Source organism: Charadrius vociferus, unplaced genomic scaffold, assembly GCF_000708025.1.
Source record: "Charadrius vociferus isolate BGI_N301 unplaced genomic scaffold, ASM70802v2 scaffold166, whole genome shotgun sequence".
Lineage (NCBI taxonomy): Eukaryota > Metazoa > Chordata > Aves > Charadriiformes > Charadriidae > Charadrius > Charadrius vociferus.
In genome coordinates, this window is record NW_009649228.1 from 1,275,154 (window position 1) to 1,290,854 (window position 15,701).

Here is a 15,701-nt window from a genome sequence, read left to right on the forward strand (position 1 = left end):
GGGCCGGGAGAGGAGGGGGACAGGTGCCCGCGGCCGTGCTCGGAGGAGTCGGGGACGCCTCTGCGCGGTGCCCTCCCTCCCGCCAGGGCCTCTGTCCCCTCGGCAGAGGCTGGGCTTCTGGCAGGGGGCTGGTGCTTGGCTGAAGGCTCCGGCGCTGGGCTGGGCAGCGTTGATAGGGAAGCGTTGAAGGCCCGTGGTTTGGTGGCTTGCTGGGGGCAGGGGACAAGGCGGCCGGCTGGCTCGGCTCCCCCTTTCTTACTTTCAGCTCTCGTCGAACAGCTTCGCTCTTGCTGCTGCCCTGGCTGTGAGCTGCCCCGGCACAGCTGGCTGGCGGAGGAGGAGGAGGCTGGAGATTGCTTTCTTTGCATGGTCCGCAGCTGCTCAAAGCTAAGGGGGGATGTGTGTGTGTATCAATGTCCTGTCAAAGCAGGGGAACGCTGGTGGGTTGAAACCAAAAGGTCTTCTGTATTAAATATAATTTAGTGCTGGAGGCTGTCTTAGCACGTTTAGAACAAGGAAAATGCAGCAGGATCGGGTTTTGTTCTTGCTGCTGTCGTTCTTAAATTCAAATCTGGTTAGCGGGAAAAAAAAATAATCACATTCTCTGTTTTGTGAGTGTTATTCAGTTATTCATGTTAGAATTGCCATATTTCAAATACCTCTTTCTAAATTGGGTGGACCAAGAAGAAACCTTATGCTATTGGAAGCGCTTAAAAATATGTATCTTTAGTATGGAAGCACAGCTATAAAGTGTCTGCATGCCATATGTAATGTCTTCTTCCGTCTTCAATGATTTTAAAGGGCTCTTTAAAAAAGTCTTTAGAAAAAGACTTTTCCAATGCAGACACTCTGTGAGAAATTTCCTAGTTTTTCTAATACTAGAAACATTCCCGAGGCTCTCACAAGGAAGATGTGTTCAGCCTCAGTTGCTTTTCTTAATATTATTTGTGTTCCCCAGACCAAAATGTGGTAGGTAAACATGGTGCTTTGGACAGGTTATCATCAGCCCTAGGGGAAGCTTACTAAATCTCTCCTGGTAAATCACTTGGGAACAAAAGTAGTGTTTCTAAGTGCATGTCTGCACTGTAGCTCCAGAATGAAGGGCTTTGAAGGCCTAGAAGCTTCAGCCCTGTCTAGATCTGAAGATCTAGATCTGTCATTTGAGAGTTTTCAGGTTGCTGGAGCTGGGAAATCTTAGCAGAAGCTAAGCTTAGAAAACTTAGCTGAGAAGCTTTTATACCACCCGTGAGCTACCAACCTCAGCGAGTTTTGGCTGACCTTACCCTTGCATCAAGAAAGTCAGATTTCCAAAGCTCTCTTCTGTATTACACTTTTATTTGTTAAGTAACATCAGAACAAATAAATTATAGTATTTGCTGTTTTTTGCTAAAATGGATACATCTGTTTTATCTGAACATGCTTTCGTTGCATTGCGTATTTCTCTTTTGGAATCAGTAAAACTGGAAAAAACAACTGACAAGGCGGGATATTGAAACTTGAGTTATCATATGACCAAAATCATCTAGAGTAATTAAACCGTTTTTTTGTTGTTTTTTTTTTTTCTCTGATGAAAGTAACATCCTTATTTTGGGAAATGTGATGGGAGAAAAAAAAAAAAAGCTGTGGTGTTGTCTGTCTTTCTGTACTCTTTTTGTCTTCACATAGTGGAAAGGACAAACAAGGTTTGCCTGCAGGATAGCTTAAGGGTACAAAGAGCAGCAGTGAGGGAAAAAAAATCCCATCATTATCAAGTATGAGCTTGAATGGGAGAGGTTATCCTTGAGACAGGCTTGCTGTTAAGTTTGGAGAACAGTTTAGAATATACTTCAACTTTTTTCATGCATGCCTTTTTTTTTTTTTCATGGAGGTATTAGTTGTTTTAAGAAGAACAGCTGGAGATTTTGTACTACTGTGATGTTTTATACTATTTATTCCCATATAAGAAACAAATTAATTTGGAACAGAGATAGCCATGGAGGAATAAATACACTTACATTTATCTTCTGCTTTTAGGTCTATAGCAGCTTACAAATGAAAAAAAATAACTGTGTAAGATTTTTTTGGAAAAGGTAACGGAATGTTACGGAAATGTAGGTTCTACCCTTTCATGGTAAAGCTTCATATTTTTCTGATGTGTAATGAAGGAAATTGTAGTATCTGTAATCACAAAAGGAGAAACCAAAAGCCATCAATTGACTTCCGTGCTTTCAGTCTGGACCTGAAGGTAGCAATTCAGGCTTTCCAGTACGGAGCGATTGGGTGATTAAAAAAAAAATAAAATAAAAAAAAAGTTTTATTTAAAAAATATGTAGTGCAGTGCACAGAGTGAAGAAAACAGTTTTAATTTCACAGTGATGACTTCTGAGCTCATTTTTACCACTCAGTAGCTAGATTTAGGGATGATGATAATTCTGTAGTTGGGTTGTGTTCATTAGCTGTCAACTGAATTGAAAGGAGAAGTTTTTGGAAAAAGGATAGGGAGCAAAATATTTTTTTATTTCAAAAAAGTCCAAAGAAAAGCAATTTCACATCCAGGATGCATGTCGAAAGTCACACTGTATTCAAATGTGCTCCTGTAATCTCAGAAGATAAGGATTTAGTGCAGCTGAAACAGTACAGAAAAGAAATACTGCAAAAATGTTTAAAAGCATCCAGTGATAGGGATACAATATACAGACTAGAAATTTCTCTAAAGGAACATTCAGAGACCTGATAGAAGCAATTAAATTATTAGTTAAGTAAAAAATGTAAATACTAATAAATAAATGTAAACAAGTGCTTGCTTGCTCTCCCTTATAATTTGAGAACTAGGAGCATCAAATTAGAGTAGCAGGTGAGTTTCAAAAGAGAAGGCGTTTTTTCATATTGTACAAAGAAATTACCTTTTTTTCAGGAAGTCTCTGATCCACAAATATCTGAATATGCCTAACGGTTCTCGTAAAGCATTGCTCTGCATTGGACCTGTTCTTCGCCCATAGGCAGAGACTGGTGATCTAAACTAACTCATTCTTCCTTCTGACCTGTTACAGATGGATTTTTTTGTTCTTTTAAAATGAATTCACTGGGCAAGAGAAAGCTTTGAACTCCTTACATTTTTTGGCTGGTACACCAACATGGTTCAACAAATTTGGGTGAGAATCCAAAAGCTGCTACTAGTTAACAAGTCATCATATGAGTCAGAGTAACTGTCTGTATGTGAGATCTTAATCTGCATAAAGCTGAAGTTGTTCAGGCTAACTTTTTCCTACTGAGAAAGGGAATTGCTGTGACATCCAAGTGCACTCAACTGTCCAAGGCAAGATACTTCATAAATATGTAGGAATGACCAGTATACCTCAGTAAATTGAAGTCCAATTCTAAAATTTGAATGTCTACAACAGAAACACAAAATCACAGCTATGCTCTCTGTAATGGCTGTTGAATCAGAAATGTGTTCTAAGATTTTTCCAGTTCCAAGGATAGACATAACTTCAGGTAGCTGTTTCACATGGCATGTTTGCTCAGTCTGTTTCCCCAATATTACTCTTCTGCTGTGGCACTGTCGTTGATGAGCATAATTTATCTGTCACTGTCTCTAAAGAGCAGCTCTGAACAAGATTAAATGACATAATGCAAGCATTGCCAACCTGTAGCTCTTCAATGCAGCTTTTACAGTGTAGGTATCTATGCTAGGGCTAAATTATGTCATCAGCATTGAGACTGATGTCTCCCCAAAATGCAAATTTTGCACTGTTATGCTGAGCCTCTATATAAGCATACTAGTTGTTCCTAATATGCTATGGTAGACCGGGGTCTGTCCTGTTGCTAGTCAAATTTTAGCAAGTATGTTGCTTGTTTTTAGTATACTTTCATTATAAATATTCCATCAAAAAAATACGTGTTAAAATAAGAACATCGAGCACTAAGATCAATTCCTGACACTTCAGAAAAAGCACTTTATGATAGAAATCTTTATGCAATAGAGGAGGAATTTAGTAGCCGATGTGTCGAGCAAAGAATAAAAAGGAACAGTTTCTTCAATATGGAATAGGAAAGCCCAAGTAAAAGATATTATGAACATTCTAATTATAGACATTATAGTCATGAATTCTTTTTTACAGAAGAGATGAGAAAATAATAATTGCAGAAGTAATTTATCACTGGCAATCCTGTATGTTATTTGATGAAGATCAATAGCATCTGGGTTAAAATAAAGAAAACTGAATACATTATCCAGGTGAATAATATTGTTTACCTTTAAAAAAAAAGATATGAAAAGCCTAACACTTTAGAAAACTTCTGTTTGTCTAATCCAAAAATTCAGTTAAACTCCCAGGGAGAGGTGGCATGATGGACTAGAAAGACGACTGAAAAGGTCAGGAAAACCGGTAGAAGTAGTTTGAATGTATTTAAAGTTAATTTCTTATTAGAAGAAAAATGTTCTGGACTCCAAATAATCTCTTTGACAAAATTCTAAGATCTTGGGATGGGTTGTGAGCTATAGAAAAATAACTCTGTAATTTGATATAAAGCGATGTGAAATATGTTAATGAAAAGTCTTAAATTAAGTACTACAACCATATATGCCGTAAATAATTTTCCCTGATAGTAGCCAAAGGTATGGTTTCACAATTCAGTTGGCCAAAACGAGCAGCATCACTTTCATCCTATTCCCTTCCCCCATCTGTGCTATCAACTCTTTTGTTTGTATTAGTGCTGTGATACTCATTCAGCTGAGTCGGCTCTTTAACTTAAAGGTAAAAGTGCATAGGGGTTTTTTTGTTGTTGTTTATTTTTGAGATGTTAACAGGGTTTTGCCGTTGAAATGTATGAGTGACATTACTGTGAAAACCAGATGAAGCCCAGAGGTAACTAAAAAAATTTAATAGATTAAGGTTGGAAACAGAAGCGGAACTTCCCTTTTTAGCGATGTCATACTGCTAATCCAGTTCAGGCTGTATTGTTAAAAAGCATATTCTAAAATTATCACAGCAGTAACAAATAGAGAATTGTGACAGCTGAGCTATACGTTAATGCACTTTAACAGTAGGAAAGGAAACTAAGGAAGGGAGACAGTAGTAGGAAATTAAGGTGAGTTGCTTTAAGTTTTCTAAAATGACTTATGGATGTCTCAGTAAGTTAAAGTAAGATTCTGAAATTTGGAGATCAGTGACAGAAATACAGAATCACAGTTATGCTGTGTCTAATGGCTGTTGAATCAGAAATTTATTCTAAGATTTTTCAGTTTGGTGTTGTCAGTTTTATGCATAATCTTGTTCCACATAATTCTGTGGTAACCTAAATTTTGTTAATCCTTTTCTCTGGCTCTCCTGTGTTTAATGTGGAACAGGAATGGAAGTTATAAATAAAGCCATCAGGCATTCTGTTACACTGATTTCCCCACCACCACCACTTTCAGGGCTCAAATCTTGCTGTGTACTATTGGCCTTGTTTTGAACTTAGTCCTGAATTCTACGTGAACTGTCACGTAGCTGTGACATTGTACTAGCAGGATGTCAGCAGCTAACTTACAGGCTTTCTGGTTGAGGTACATCCTTAATGCTATGCTGGTTTTTATTTACATAATTCAGAAAACAAATTAAAATTTTAGATCTGTAAAGTTGCAAAGCATCGTTGTTTTGAGTTTAATTTGCCAAAGTATTTAGTCAATGTATTGATTAACTAAATACGAAGTGGGTGGTCTGAAGCCAGTAAATAGGTTAGTAAATAAAACCTGTATTCTGAACATAAGCTGTACTTCTGTCATACCCATTTTGTCCTTTACTCTTGTTCTGATACATTATTCTCCTTTCATGGCTTCTGCTTTTTTTCCTTCTATTTTCTGTGCTATTTCTATCAGACTTGTCAAAACATGATAGTTCTGAAATAATGTAACCAGAATTTCCATTTCATGGGATTTGAGTTAGAAAACCAATGATGTTCAAAAGTAAGATGTTTTATAAAATATGCGAGTCTTTGGTGGTAGAACCTCAGAACCTGACACACAATCTTAATTGGAGAAATGTTTTTTGTTCCTCTCCCCCTGTTGCAAAGCGCTGTTAGCTATACAGTCAGTGTATGCATCACATTTGTCTCCACATTATTTCTATTATGTAGAAACTTCATGAAGTATTTCATACTATTGAATTAGGTAATAAGAAATCTGACTTTAAAATATTTGTCTTTTGATCAGTTGCTGCCAAAATCCTTCTGTTTGGATTCTGAACTATGACATCATGGCAAGATTTCGCAGAAGAACATGCATCATTTTGTTGCTTTTTATTTTGTTTATTTGCTCCATAATGATGGCTTTGAAGACTCTGAGACCTGACAGAGCTGGCTTTGGGGATCCATTTGGACTTGGTTTGTTGCCTGAGCTTCAACAACGGACAGTGCTCTTAGACAATAAACAGAATTCACTAAATAGGATTCAAGGAGATACTGTAACACGTGTCAGTAATTTGCATAGTATCGCAGTCAATGCTATGAAAGCATCTATGTCTCCTGTAAACAAGCTGGAAGAAGAGATGTCTTCTCCTAATTATAACTTTCATATATTCTACTATAGTTGGTTTGGGAATCCGCAGTTTGATGGTAAATATATTCACTGGAACCATCCGTTATTGCCCCATTGGGATCCCAAAATTGCAAACAATTATCCAAAGGGAAGGCATAATCCTCCTGACGACATTGGGGCCAACTTTTATCCTGAACTCGGATCTTACAGTTCCAAAGACCCTTCTGTCATAGAAGCCCACATGAAACAAATGCGTTCTGCTTCAACTGGTAATGAATGTTAACGTTTCAGCATGTTGTTCTTTTATCCAGCCTTAAGTATGTGAATGAACACAACTGACCAGTTCTTCCATTGCTCTGTCATTCTGAAAATGTCTGAAACTAGTAAATGTCTTTGTATTTCTGAGTTTTAACCCCCAAGCGAAACCTACATCTTCAAAGCTCTGTCTGATGAGTGTAACAGCACAGAAACGTAAGAACTATATTTGTAATCCTGTAGGTGCCTGTGTTTCGTGACTTACTGTTAAGCACTGATAACATATGTAGAAAATATAGAGACCATTACCAGAACATACTGTCTGTGTATTTTATTTTTGGAGATGAATACTTCAGATTTTAGGACAGGTTTCAGTAAATCATGTTAGCATGTTTATGGAGCAGTCCTTTCAAATAGCAGCAATTTTATTATTTTTTTTTAATTCTTTGTGTGTGTAATAGTAATTACGTATTAATTCATATGTTAAAGCACAGGTAGGATTATAGCTTTTATGCAATTTATATTTTTTATGCAGTGTATTTATAGGTGTTCTCATTAGTCATGGAAATGTCTAATCAAAACCTTCTCGAACTCGGCTATGATAGTTTCAGTGTAGCTAATTACAGTTTCTTTCTTTGTCCAAAAGTATCTTTTTTCCAATAGAAATTGATGTTCCCTTTCTTAAATAAGACGGACTATATACATAGGAATATTCCATATATTTTTGGTGTTATTGTTTGTTGTTGGGCTTTATGGTCCTTTTTATGTTCATCATCTTTAAAATAAGTAGCTATATAGTCTCATATTAAAATCTGAACAGCTTATTTAAGTCTAATTGGAGGAACACAACTAGAGCTCATAGCATTATTCAGTGCTAATCACCTTCAGCTGCATCTCTTTCATGCACCTAATCGCTAAGTTTTGATGTAATTATTATATTCCCGTTTATAGTGTTTACTTGTATAATGTATACTTCGAGATTACTGTTTTCTCCTGTTTTTTAACCTAACCTGTATTTTGTACAAGGGTTAATACAAACATAGGAAGTTTCTCACCGTTTTCACTAATATGATATCTCTGTTAACAAGAACACTAGCAACAGTGGGAAAATTGTTGCAGAGAAATCTCAGGCATTAGTTGCCAGTAAGCACTTTTTTAGTCTTATCTAAAGCAAAATAATTCATGACAGTGTGATGAAAGCAGAGAGGGCACTTGTAGCTTTATGCTACAATCCTAAACCATGACACTTTAGAAGAATCTGTGATGTTTCTCATTCTCTTAATACAAATGTCTAATAAAGCTGAACTGCTGGTAGAAAAGGTGCAAAATACTAGGAAAAATGCTTAGCAAAACAAATCGAGGTTTTTTTAGTTACTTAAGTTGGTTTTCCATTTAAAACTCAACGATGTAAATGAGAAGTTCGTGTTTCCTGCGGCATATTCTTTGTAACATATTACTGATATTTGTGAAAAGTGATTTTTTTTTTTCTGCTGTTATTCTGACTTACGTATTTAAGTACACTTGAATTTTTTCTCTTCTGTGTAGATTTGACCAACATAAATCATCAATTTTTTTTCCTCAGGTCATTGCTTCAAATATTGCATCTTTTTTATAAGAATTGTACTTTGTTCATTTTTGGTGTACTGTGAGGTTGACTGTTTACAGTTTCTTCTTTTTGTCTCTTAGCCAATGTCTAATCCGTGCCTGCATTTTACATTCTGTCAAATAAAATTTTTTCTTCTAGCCTTTTTGAGGCTTTATCAGGGATCTTACAAAAGGAGAAAAATGTAAGTGGTTATTTCGGCCAGTATTGTGTAATGATCAAAAGCATGTAAGAGGTTGGAGCAGCAGGAGTCTCATGCAGAGCTTCCTTGTATTCTTCTTACATATTACAATTCTTTCCTTATTTATTAATTTCCTAATAATTAACAGATTAATATAATAGATTTTATTCCTCAGATTGCTTGGTGTTTTTTTCTTTTTTTTTTTTTTTTTTTCACCAACCTTAGTTTGTGGTAGTCCAGTTTGAAGTCCTTCATTTGTCTTGAATGACTGTACTCTGGTTTTAAACATGTTTATGCTACTGTTTTTGGCATTGAGTCCATCCTTTTTTAGACTCGACATGGTACATAACTATTTTTTAACCACAGGAAAGAAAATGTTAAGTATTTCTCAGGGAAAGACCAATACAAATGTGAATTTAAGTTCCTTGATGAACAATTCTGTCTCCTGAACTTTTCTGTTTCCTAACGGTATAGAAGAGGTTCTTGACAGTTGTACTGAAGATACCTCGAGTGTAACCCGAGTTTGTTGCTTCTGTTCTGTTTGTCCTTTACATCTTACTCATTTGGAATTTGTTCTTTTTACTTGTGTGAAATATAAGATAGGGTGATAAAATGCAGTAAAATATTGCATGTTTCTTGTCCTTGAGCAGACTATTTCTTGTGATAATGAGTCTGTTGCTTGTGATTTTCTTTTTCATAAAATATTGAGAGACTACGCTGAGGGTAATTGAACTACTCCTGTGTATAGTGAGCTCAAGTTTCTGGTTTTGATGTTAGAAGATGATTGTGTATTCATTCTAATTTATGCTTTCTTTTTCATAATTTTGGGGTTTCTTGTTTGGGAATTGTTAGTCAGAAATGTTACAATATTAATAAAATATATGGAATTTGGAGTATATACTTCCTTACCTCAGTGACCTGCTTTGAGTACTTCAGTGTTTACCTGGTTAACAAGAATCACGTTGTGACTTATTCTTCCATGTTTTAAACAGTATTGTTAGGAAAATATTCCTGCATCAGCATTTCATGTATTTCTTTCTATCTTAACTTCTTCCTGATATTATTTCTGGCTACATACCTAAAAGGTTTAACTTATTTATCTGACAGTGTTTTATTTTAGAAGAGAGGGGTTTAGCCTTTCTGAAGAAGTATGTGTTCTTTTTGCTTTCATGGAGAGCACCAGGAAAACTTACAGCATGGGGACATTGCATTTGTCATCTTTTTTGACAGGAATAGTAACACCCTTAAGTTATTGAGAGTTACTCAAGGATTTTATTTTTTTTTTAGATAATAAATTTAAAACCTAATTTCACGTGGTTGGAAGGGTGGACTACAGCATAGTAACTGCTTTTAGCAAGAAGGAAAGTTGTGCGATTACAGTCACTGCTTCTAGTATGAAATGGTTGTTTTGTAGTAGAGCCAAAGGTACAATGCAGAAATATGTTGGGGAATAAAGTTTCATAAAATAAGAATCCCTTTCATCACATGCATAGCTCTCATCTCTTGAGTATTTTCTCATGCTAGGTATCTTGATATTCTCTGGCTGTACTGTGGCATATCCGTAATGTCTTACTTAGGAGCAATTTCCTGCTCTTGGTACAGCCTGGAAATTAGGATGCTGTGCTGAAAAGTGGGAGGGTAGGGCTCTAAGTGTTAGGCTGGGGACACTGGTCACAGATCTGTTCCCTTGGCAGGTGATCTTACCACTGTTTTTTTTGTTGTCTTTTAAAAAAAGGGAAGTTAAAATCCACTCTAAGAATGCTGAGATTCTGTAATTGGTAAAAAAGTAATTTGAAATTCTCATTTATATTATGTAGATTCACATCAAACAGTAATTATAACTCATGACAATGTTGTAACATACATGGTTTATGTTGTACAACATGATTTAAAACTTAAGTTTTGTATTTTCAGGTGTAATAGTGCTTTCATGGTATCCACCAGGTATGGCTGATGAAAACGGAGAACCAACTGATGATTTGGTGCCTGTTATTTTGGATTATGCACACAAATATAATCTAAAGGTAAAGTATTTTTAAGATGCATAAAATAGGACTAGGGAAAGTAAACCCTGGTAAGAGTTTACTACATTTGGCTCATGGTGTAAAGCAGGGGCTTGTACTGTAGTGGTGGCTTCTGTTTCTGTCTCCTCTTATGCTGCACTTCTTTTGGGTATTAGAAGCAGGTGTAAGTGCCCTTTGAATTACACTGAATTTTGATAAGACCTAAGCAATATTGCCTTTTTTCTGTTTAGGTTCAGATCTAAAGTTTACAGAATATAAGGTTATGGTTTTGTGGATTTTTTTTTTTTCTTTTTAGGAAGCAGGTTTTAAAATTAGACATGTTGTTTTCAAATGAGCCTTGGGAGTTGAGGGAAGTATTACCTATTTCAAAACATTATGGAATACAATGAACTGTAAACTAAGGAACTTTGAGAAAGAAGAAAGACTAACCTTATTTTTTGCATTATCACATAACTTGCTGGTGCCTGATCATAGAGGTCAGGAGCAAGCATCTATAAGTAATAAAGAGGGATTTAGAAGTTCTAGTTTGAATGAATGTCTTTATTCCAAAACGTATCAGGAGAACTCACCTTGGACAGTAAGGTCAGAGAGGTGCTGCTCTGACGTTAGCTTACTCCAGGGCATGACAGAGTAGAAAGGTTAACTTACTGGCTTCCTGAAATAGGTGAAATACCAAATCAACTAAAGATTACGTGGATTGATCAGTAGAGTCTAAAATTGTTATTTGATTTTTGTTTATTTTTTGAGTAAAACTTGTATTTTCTCTTGGGATAAAGAAAACATGCATTTCCTTATGGTCTTCCTCAGTAATGAATTTGAGTTTTTAAAGTATCTAAATAGCTGTATATCTTTCATCTCTGGACAGTGTTGTCTGTACTGGGGACTAAAAATACAGCCCGTTCATCTGCTCTGGTTTTAGTTGGTTGTGCAAGTTGCAGATTCTCAGAGAAATTTCCGATCACTAGTAGCAACTGTAGATTGTTTGACAAGCAGGAGGAAAGTAGGAAGGTTAAATCAGATACAGAATTAATTTTGAAACTGTTAAAAATGCTGTGTGAATTGCATGTGACATAAGTTGCACGTATGCAATAGTAAATTATTAAAAAGAAAAAAAAAAAAGTATTGTCCTTCCCCAAAATTTTCAGATCATCTGATGCAGCTTGCTCTTACCTAAAAGAACTTCTTAACATTCAAGTCTTTTAAAGGAGCCAAGGCAAAATCATAGAATTGTTAGAGTTGGAAGGGACGTTGAAGATCATCTAGTTCCAACCCCCCTGCCATGGGCAGGGACGCCTTCCACTAGACCAGGTTGCTCAAAGCCCCATCCAGCCTGGCCTTGAACACTTCCAGGGATGGGGCATCCACAACTTCTCAACTTCAACCCTTTCCACTGTCTCACCACCCTCACAGTAAAGAATTTCTTCCTAATACTGTTCTGAATCTACCCTCTCTCAGTTTAAAAATGCTAACCCTCATCCTATCACTATACTCCCTGATAAAGAGTCCCTCTCGATCTTTCCTGTAGGCCCCCTCTAAGTGCTGGAAGGCTGCTATAAGGTCTCCCTGGAGTCTTCTCTTCTCCAGGCTGAACAACCCCAACTCTCTCAGCCTGTCTTCCTAGGAGAGGTGCTCCAGCCCTCTGATCATCTTCATGGCCCTCCTCGGGGCCTGCTCCAATAGGTCCATGTCCTTCTTATGTTGGGGGCCCCAGAGCTGGATGCGGTGCTCCAGGTGGGGTCTCAGGAGAGCAGAGTAGAGGGGCAGAGTCATCTCCCTCAACCTGCTGGCCATGTTTCTTTTGATGCAGCCCAGGATACGATTCTGGGCTGCAAATGCGCGTTACTGGCTCATGCTGAGCTTCTCATCAACCAGCAACCCCAAGTCCTTTTCCTCGGGGCGGCTGTCAATCCATTCTCTGCCCAGCCTGTATTTGTGCTTGAAATATGAAATAAGCTACCGAGTAAAATGCATGTAATAGTGTGGTAATGATTGGGATATGGATGGAACTGCTGTTACTGCTTGGAATGTTACTGGAATATAGATATTCAGTATAGATACTACCAGGGAATGCTACCTTTGCTGTGATGTTTTTAAACATTCTTACACTAGTAAGTTATCACAGTGAAGTGTTAGGAATGTCAGTAGACCAAAACCAACATATAAAATACATTTGTTATGTTTGCTAAATGCAAGTTTGCTAAAAGATATGTCCTTTTGATTTGCCTGGTTTTGAAAGTTGGAAATGAAATACGAAATTACAGTGCTCTTCAACCTGTCCTGTCAGTCCTAGTCATTAAGTGTAACACTGTATTTTTCTATAGAGATAGATACTGGCTCTACAGTGGAAATTTGCTACTGTTGCAGAGTTGTTGAAGACTTTATTAAATACATTCTGCTCTAAAATTGTTTCTGAAAAACTAGTAGCTTTGATAAATGTAATATACTCTTTGATTAATTGTATATTTGAAACCAATGGCATTTTTACATTGAAATGACTTCACATGTATAGGTTAAATAATAACATAAGCTCCAAGCTTGAAATTGTTATATTAGATTTAGTTCCAAGAGCTTATTGCTGTTGATAAATCTATAAAATTTTAAATTAAAGTGTTCATATCCCATGTCTTAAAATCTATTTTGACATTGAAAACTCTCCTTGGAGACTTATTTATAGCAAGTTTAATACATTGTTTAGAAATTAAATATTAAAATGTTTTATTGGTTAATCAGTTTTTTGACATTCTAATAGATAATATTTTATTTCAGTTTCTAGTTTCTGCTATGTTTTTTTAAATTTTCTGAAACATGCTTACTATTGGCTGTAGCCTAGGCAAAACGAAAGCAGTGTTTTGTTTTAATGTAAAAACCTGAATATTTACTTTATTATCAAACTTCCTTGGATCTGAAGATTAGCCGTGCAGGAGTTGAATTAGGGTTGTATTATTCTCAAAATAGATTAATGAAAATGTTGGCTTTGTAAAGAAGAACTATATTTAAAGTGGCTGGTACTTGCTTCATACTATACGCAGTTCCCATTTGTTCAATAGTAATTTACATTTGTGTTGCTCTTGCTACGTTTTCATCTTTTAGGTCACTTTTCATATTGAACCTTACAAAGATAGAGATGATCGCAGTATGTACCACAATGTCAAATACATCATCGACAAGTGAGTGCTTTCAGAATGATTTCCTTTGGGGTTTGTTACATGCTGGTTTAGGGGAATTCTGTATACTATCTAAAGCTTGGAAGAATATATAAAAATGTGTACTCAGGCTGAAGAAAAATATAGGAAACTTTGTTCATAGTTCAGTGGTACAAAACTAAAAGTTTGTTTTTTAAATATTGAAGCATATCTTTACATAGATACTCAAATGTAAATTGCTTCCAACATTCACTAGTATCACAAGTCATGATACTTCAGGTTAAAGCAGTTAAAGGATTAGCTACATGATATATAAATTAAATAGACATTTTCATAGTGACAGCCTAGCAGCTAGAGCTTTAATATGTTGACCTCCAATGATTTTAATTCAGCTTGAAAAATTCTGTACAGCTCCTAGTTGTTTTGTTTATCGATGCTGCTTAGACTGTCTTATTTCATACTGAATTAGAGGATTGCCCTGCAGAGAAAACTAATACCTATAGCACAGTTTGAAACTAAGTTACTAATTTGTAGTAATTTAAAGGTTCTTTGCAGGTTCATTATTTAATACTTCAGCAAACACTGGATTGAAAATGGATATGAATTGCTGTGTTTTGAAGCGCATGCACTGTCTTTTTTTAATTAGTTTTTCAGGAAAATCTTCAGTTCAGAGTGTGAAACAGTATTTTCCAAATGGCAATTTTTTTCTTAATGATACTTGTTTGCTTTATAGATATGGAGGTCATCCAGCCTTTTACAGGCACAAGACCAGCACAGGCAGATTTCTTCCCATGTTTTATGTTTATGATTCTTACGTAACAATTCCTGAAATATGGGCAAATCTGCTAACTGTTTCTGGATCCCAGACTATTCGAAATACTCCGTATGATGCGTTGTTCATTGCGCTTCTTGTAGAAGAAAGACATAAGCATGACATTCACAGAAGTGGCTTTGATGGAATGTACACGTACTTTGCCACCAATGGCTTCTCCTATGGCTCATCTCATCATAATTGGGCAAGTTTAAAAGCCTTTTGTGATAGTAACAACTTAATGTTTATTCCAAGTGTGGGGCCAGGGTATATTGATACCAGTATCCGACCATGGAACAACCACAACACCCGCAATCGTGTCAATGGGAAGTACTACGAGACTGCCTTCAGTGCAGCCCTTTTGGTGCGACCAGAAATTATTTCTATTACATCTTTTAATGAATGGCATGAGGGAACTCAGATTGAAAAAGCTGTCCCCAAACGGACTGGGCAGGTGGTTTACCTTGATTATAAGCCCCATAAACCAAATGTTTACCTAGAGCTTACTCAGAAGTGGTCTGAGAAGTACAGAAAAGAACAAGAACAGTGGCTTATGTGAGCTGCTGCTGACGTTGTTTCCTAATGTATTGAATACATTGAGAAAGAAATTGAGAGCTGAAAACTCTGTTATTAAATGTCTTTATTATAGATTGTTCGATTTATTATATCTCTTGAATGTATATGCACTACTACTGAATTTGAATTTTGAAGAGTGAAAAGATGATTAGAATATTGGATTTCTGTCTTAAAAGATATTGTAGTTCAAGAACATTCAGGGAAAATGCTGGGTTTTTGGTTTTTCTTTTTTTTTAAACTTCATAACTTGCATGCTGAGCTTCTGGAACATATGCATGGGATGACTTTACATGACCAAAGTAGCACAAAAATTTGGCATAGTTATACTTACTTCCTTTATTCTTGTAGTTGTGTTTCTAATCAAAGTGATGCTGTATTCTAAATTTATCCCGATAGCTTCTTGCAGGACGCATGTCTGTAGTGTGTGGAATCATCTACATCTACCGTTTTTAAGGCTTTGCACACAGGAGTTCTTGGTATATGACTAGCTTGTGGTAAAAACACTGAAGAGGTGTGTGTAATACAGCACTGGTGGGTTTTCTTAAAAAAAAAAAAAAAAAAAAAAAGTATTTGAAAAATTGAATTCCAAAGAACTGCTGAAAGAATTCTAGT

General features: G+C 36.2%; 1 protein-coding gene across 1 annotated transcript; it reads left to right on the forward strand.

Annotated features, from left to right (window-relative positions):
- The first annotated feature begins 6,200 nt into the window (after positions 1–6,200).
- On the forward strand, positions 6,201–15,238 carry MANEA (mannosidase, endo-alpha). Its single transcript, XM_009889003.1, has 4 exons — positions 6,201–6,765; positions 10,450–10,559; positions 13,650–13,726; positions 14,436–15,238. Exons 1-4 carry the CDS (start codon positions 6,216–6,218, stop codon positions 15,070–15,072), a joined length of 1,374 nt encoding a protein of 457 aa, XP_009887305.1. The 5' UTR covers positions 6,201–6,215; the 3' UTR covers positions 15,073–15,238.
- The last annotated feature ends 463 nt before the right edge of the window (positions 15,239–15,701 follow it).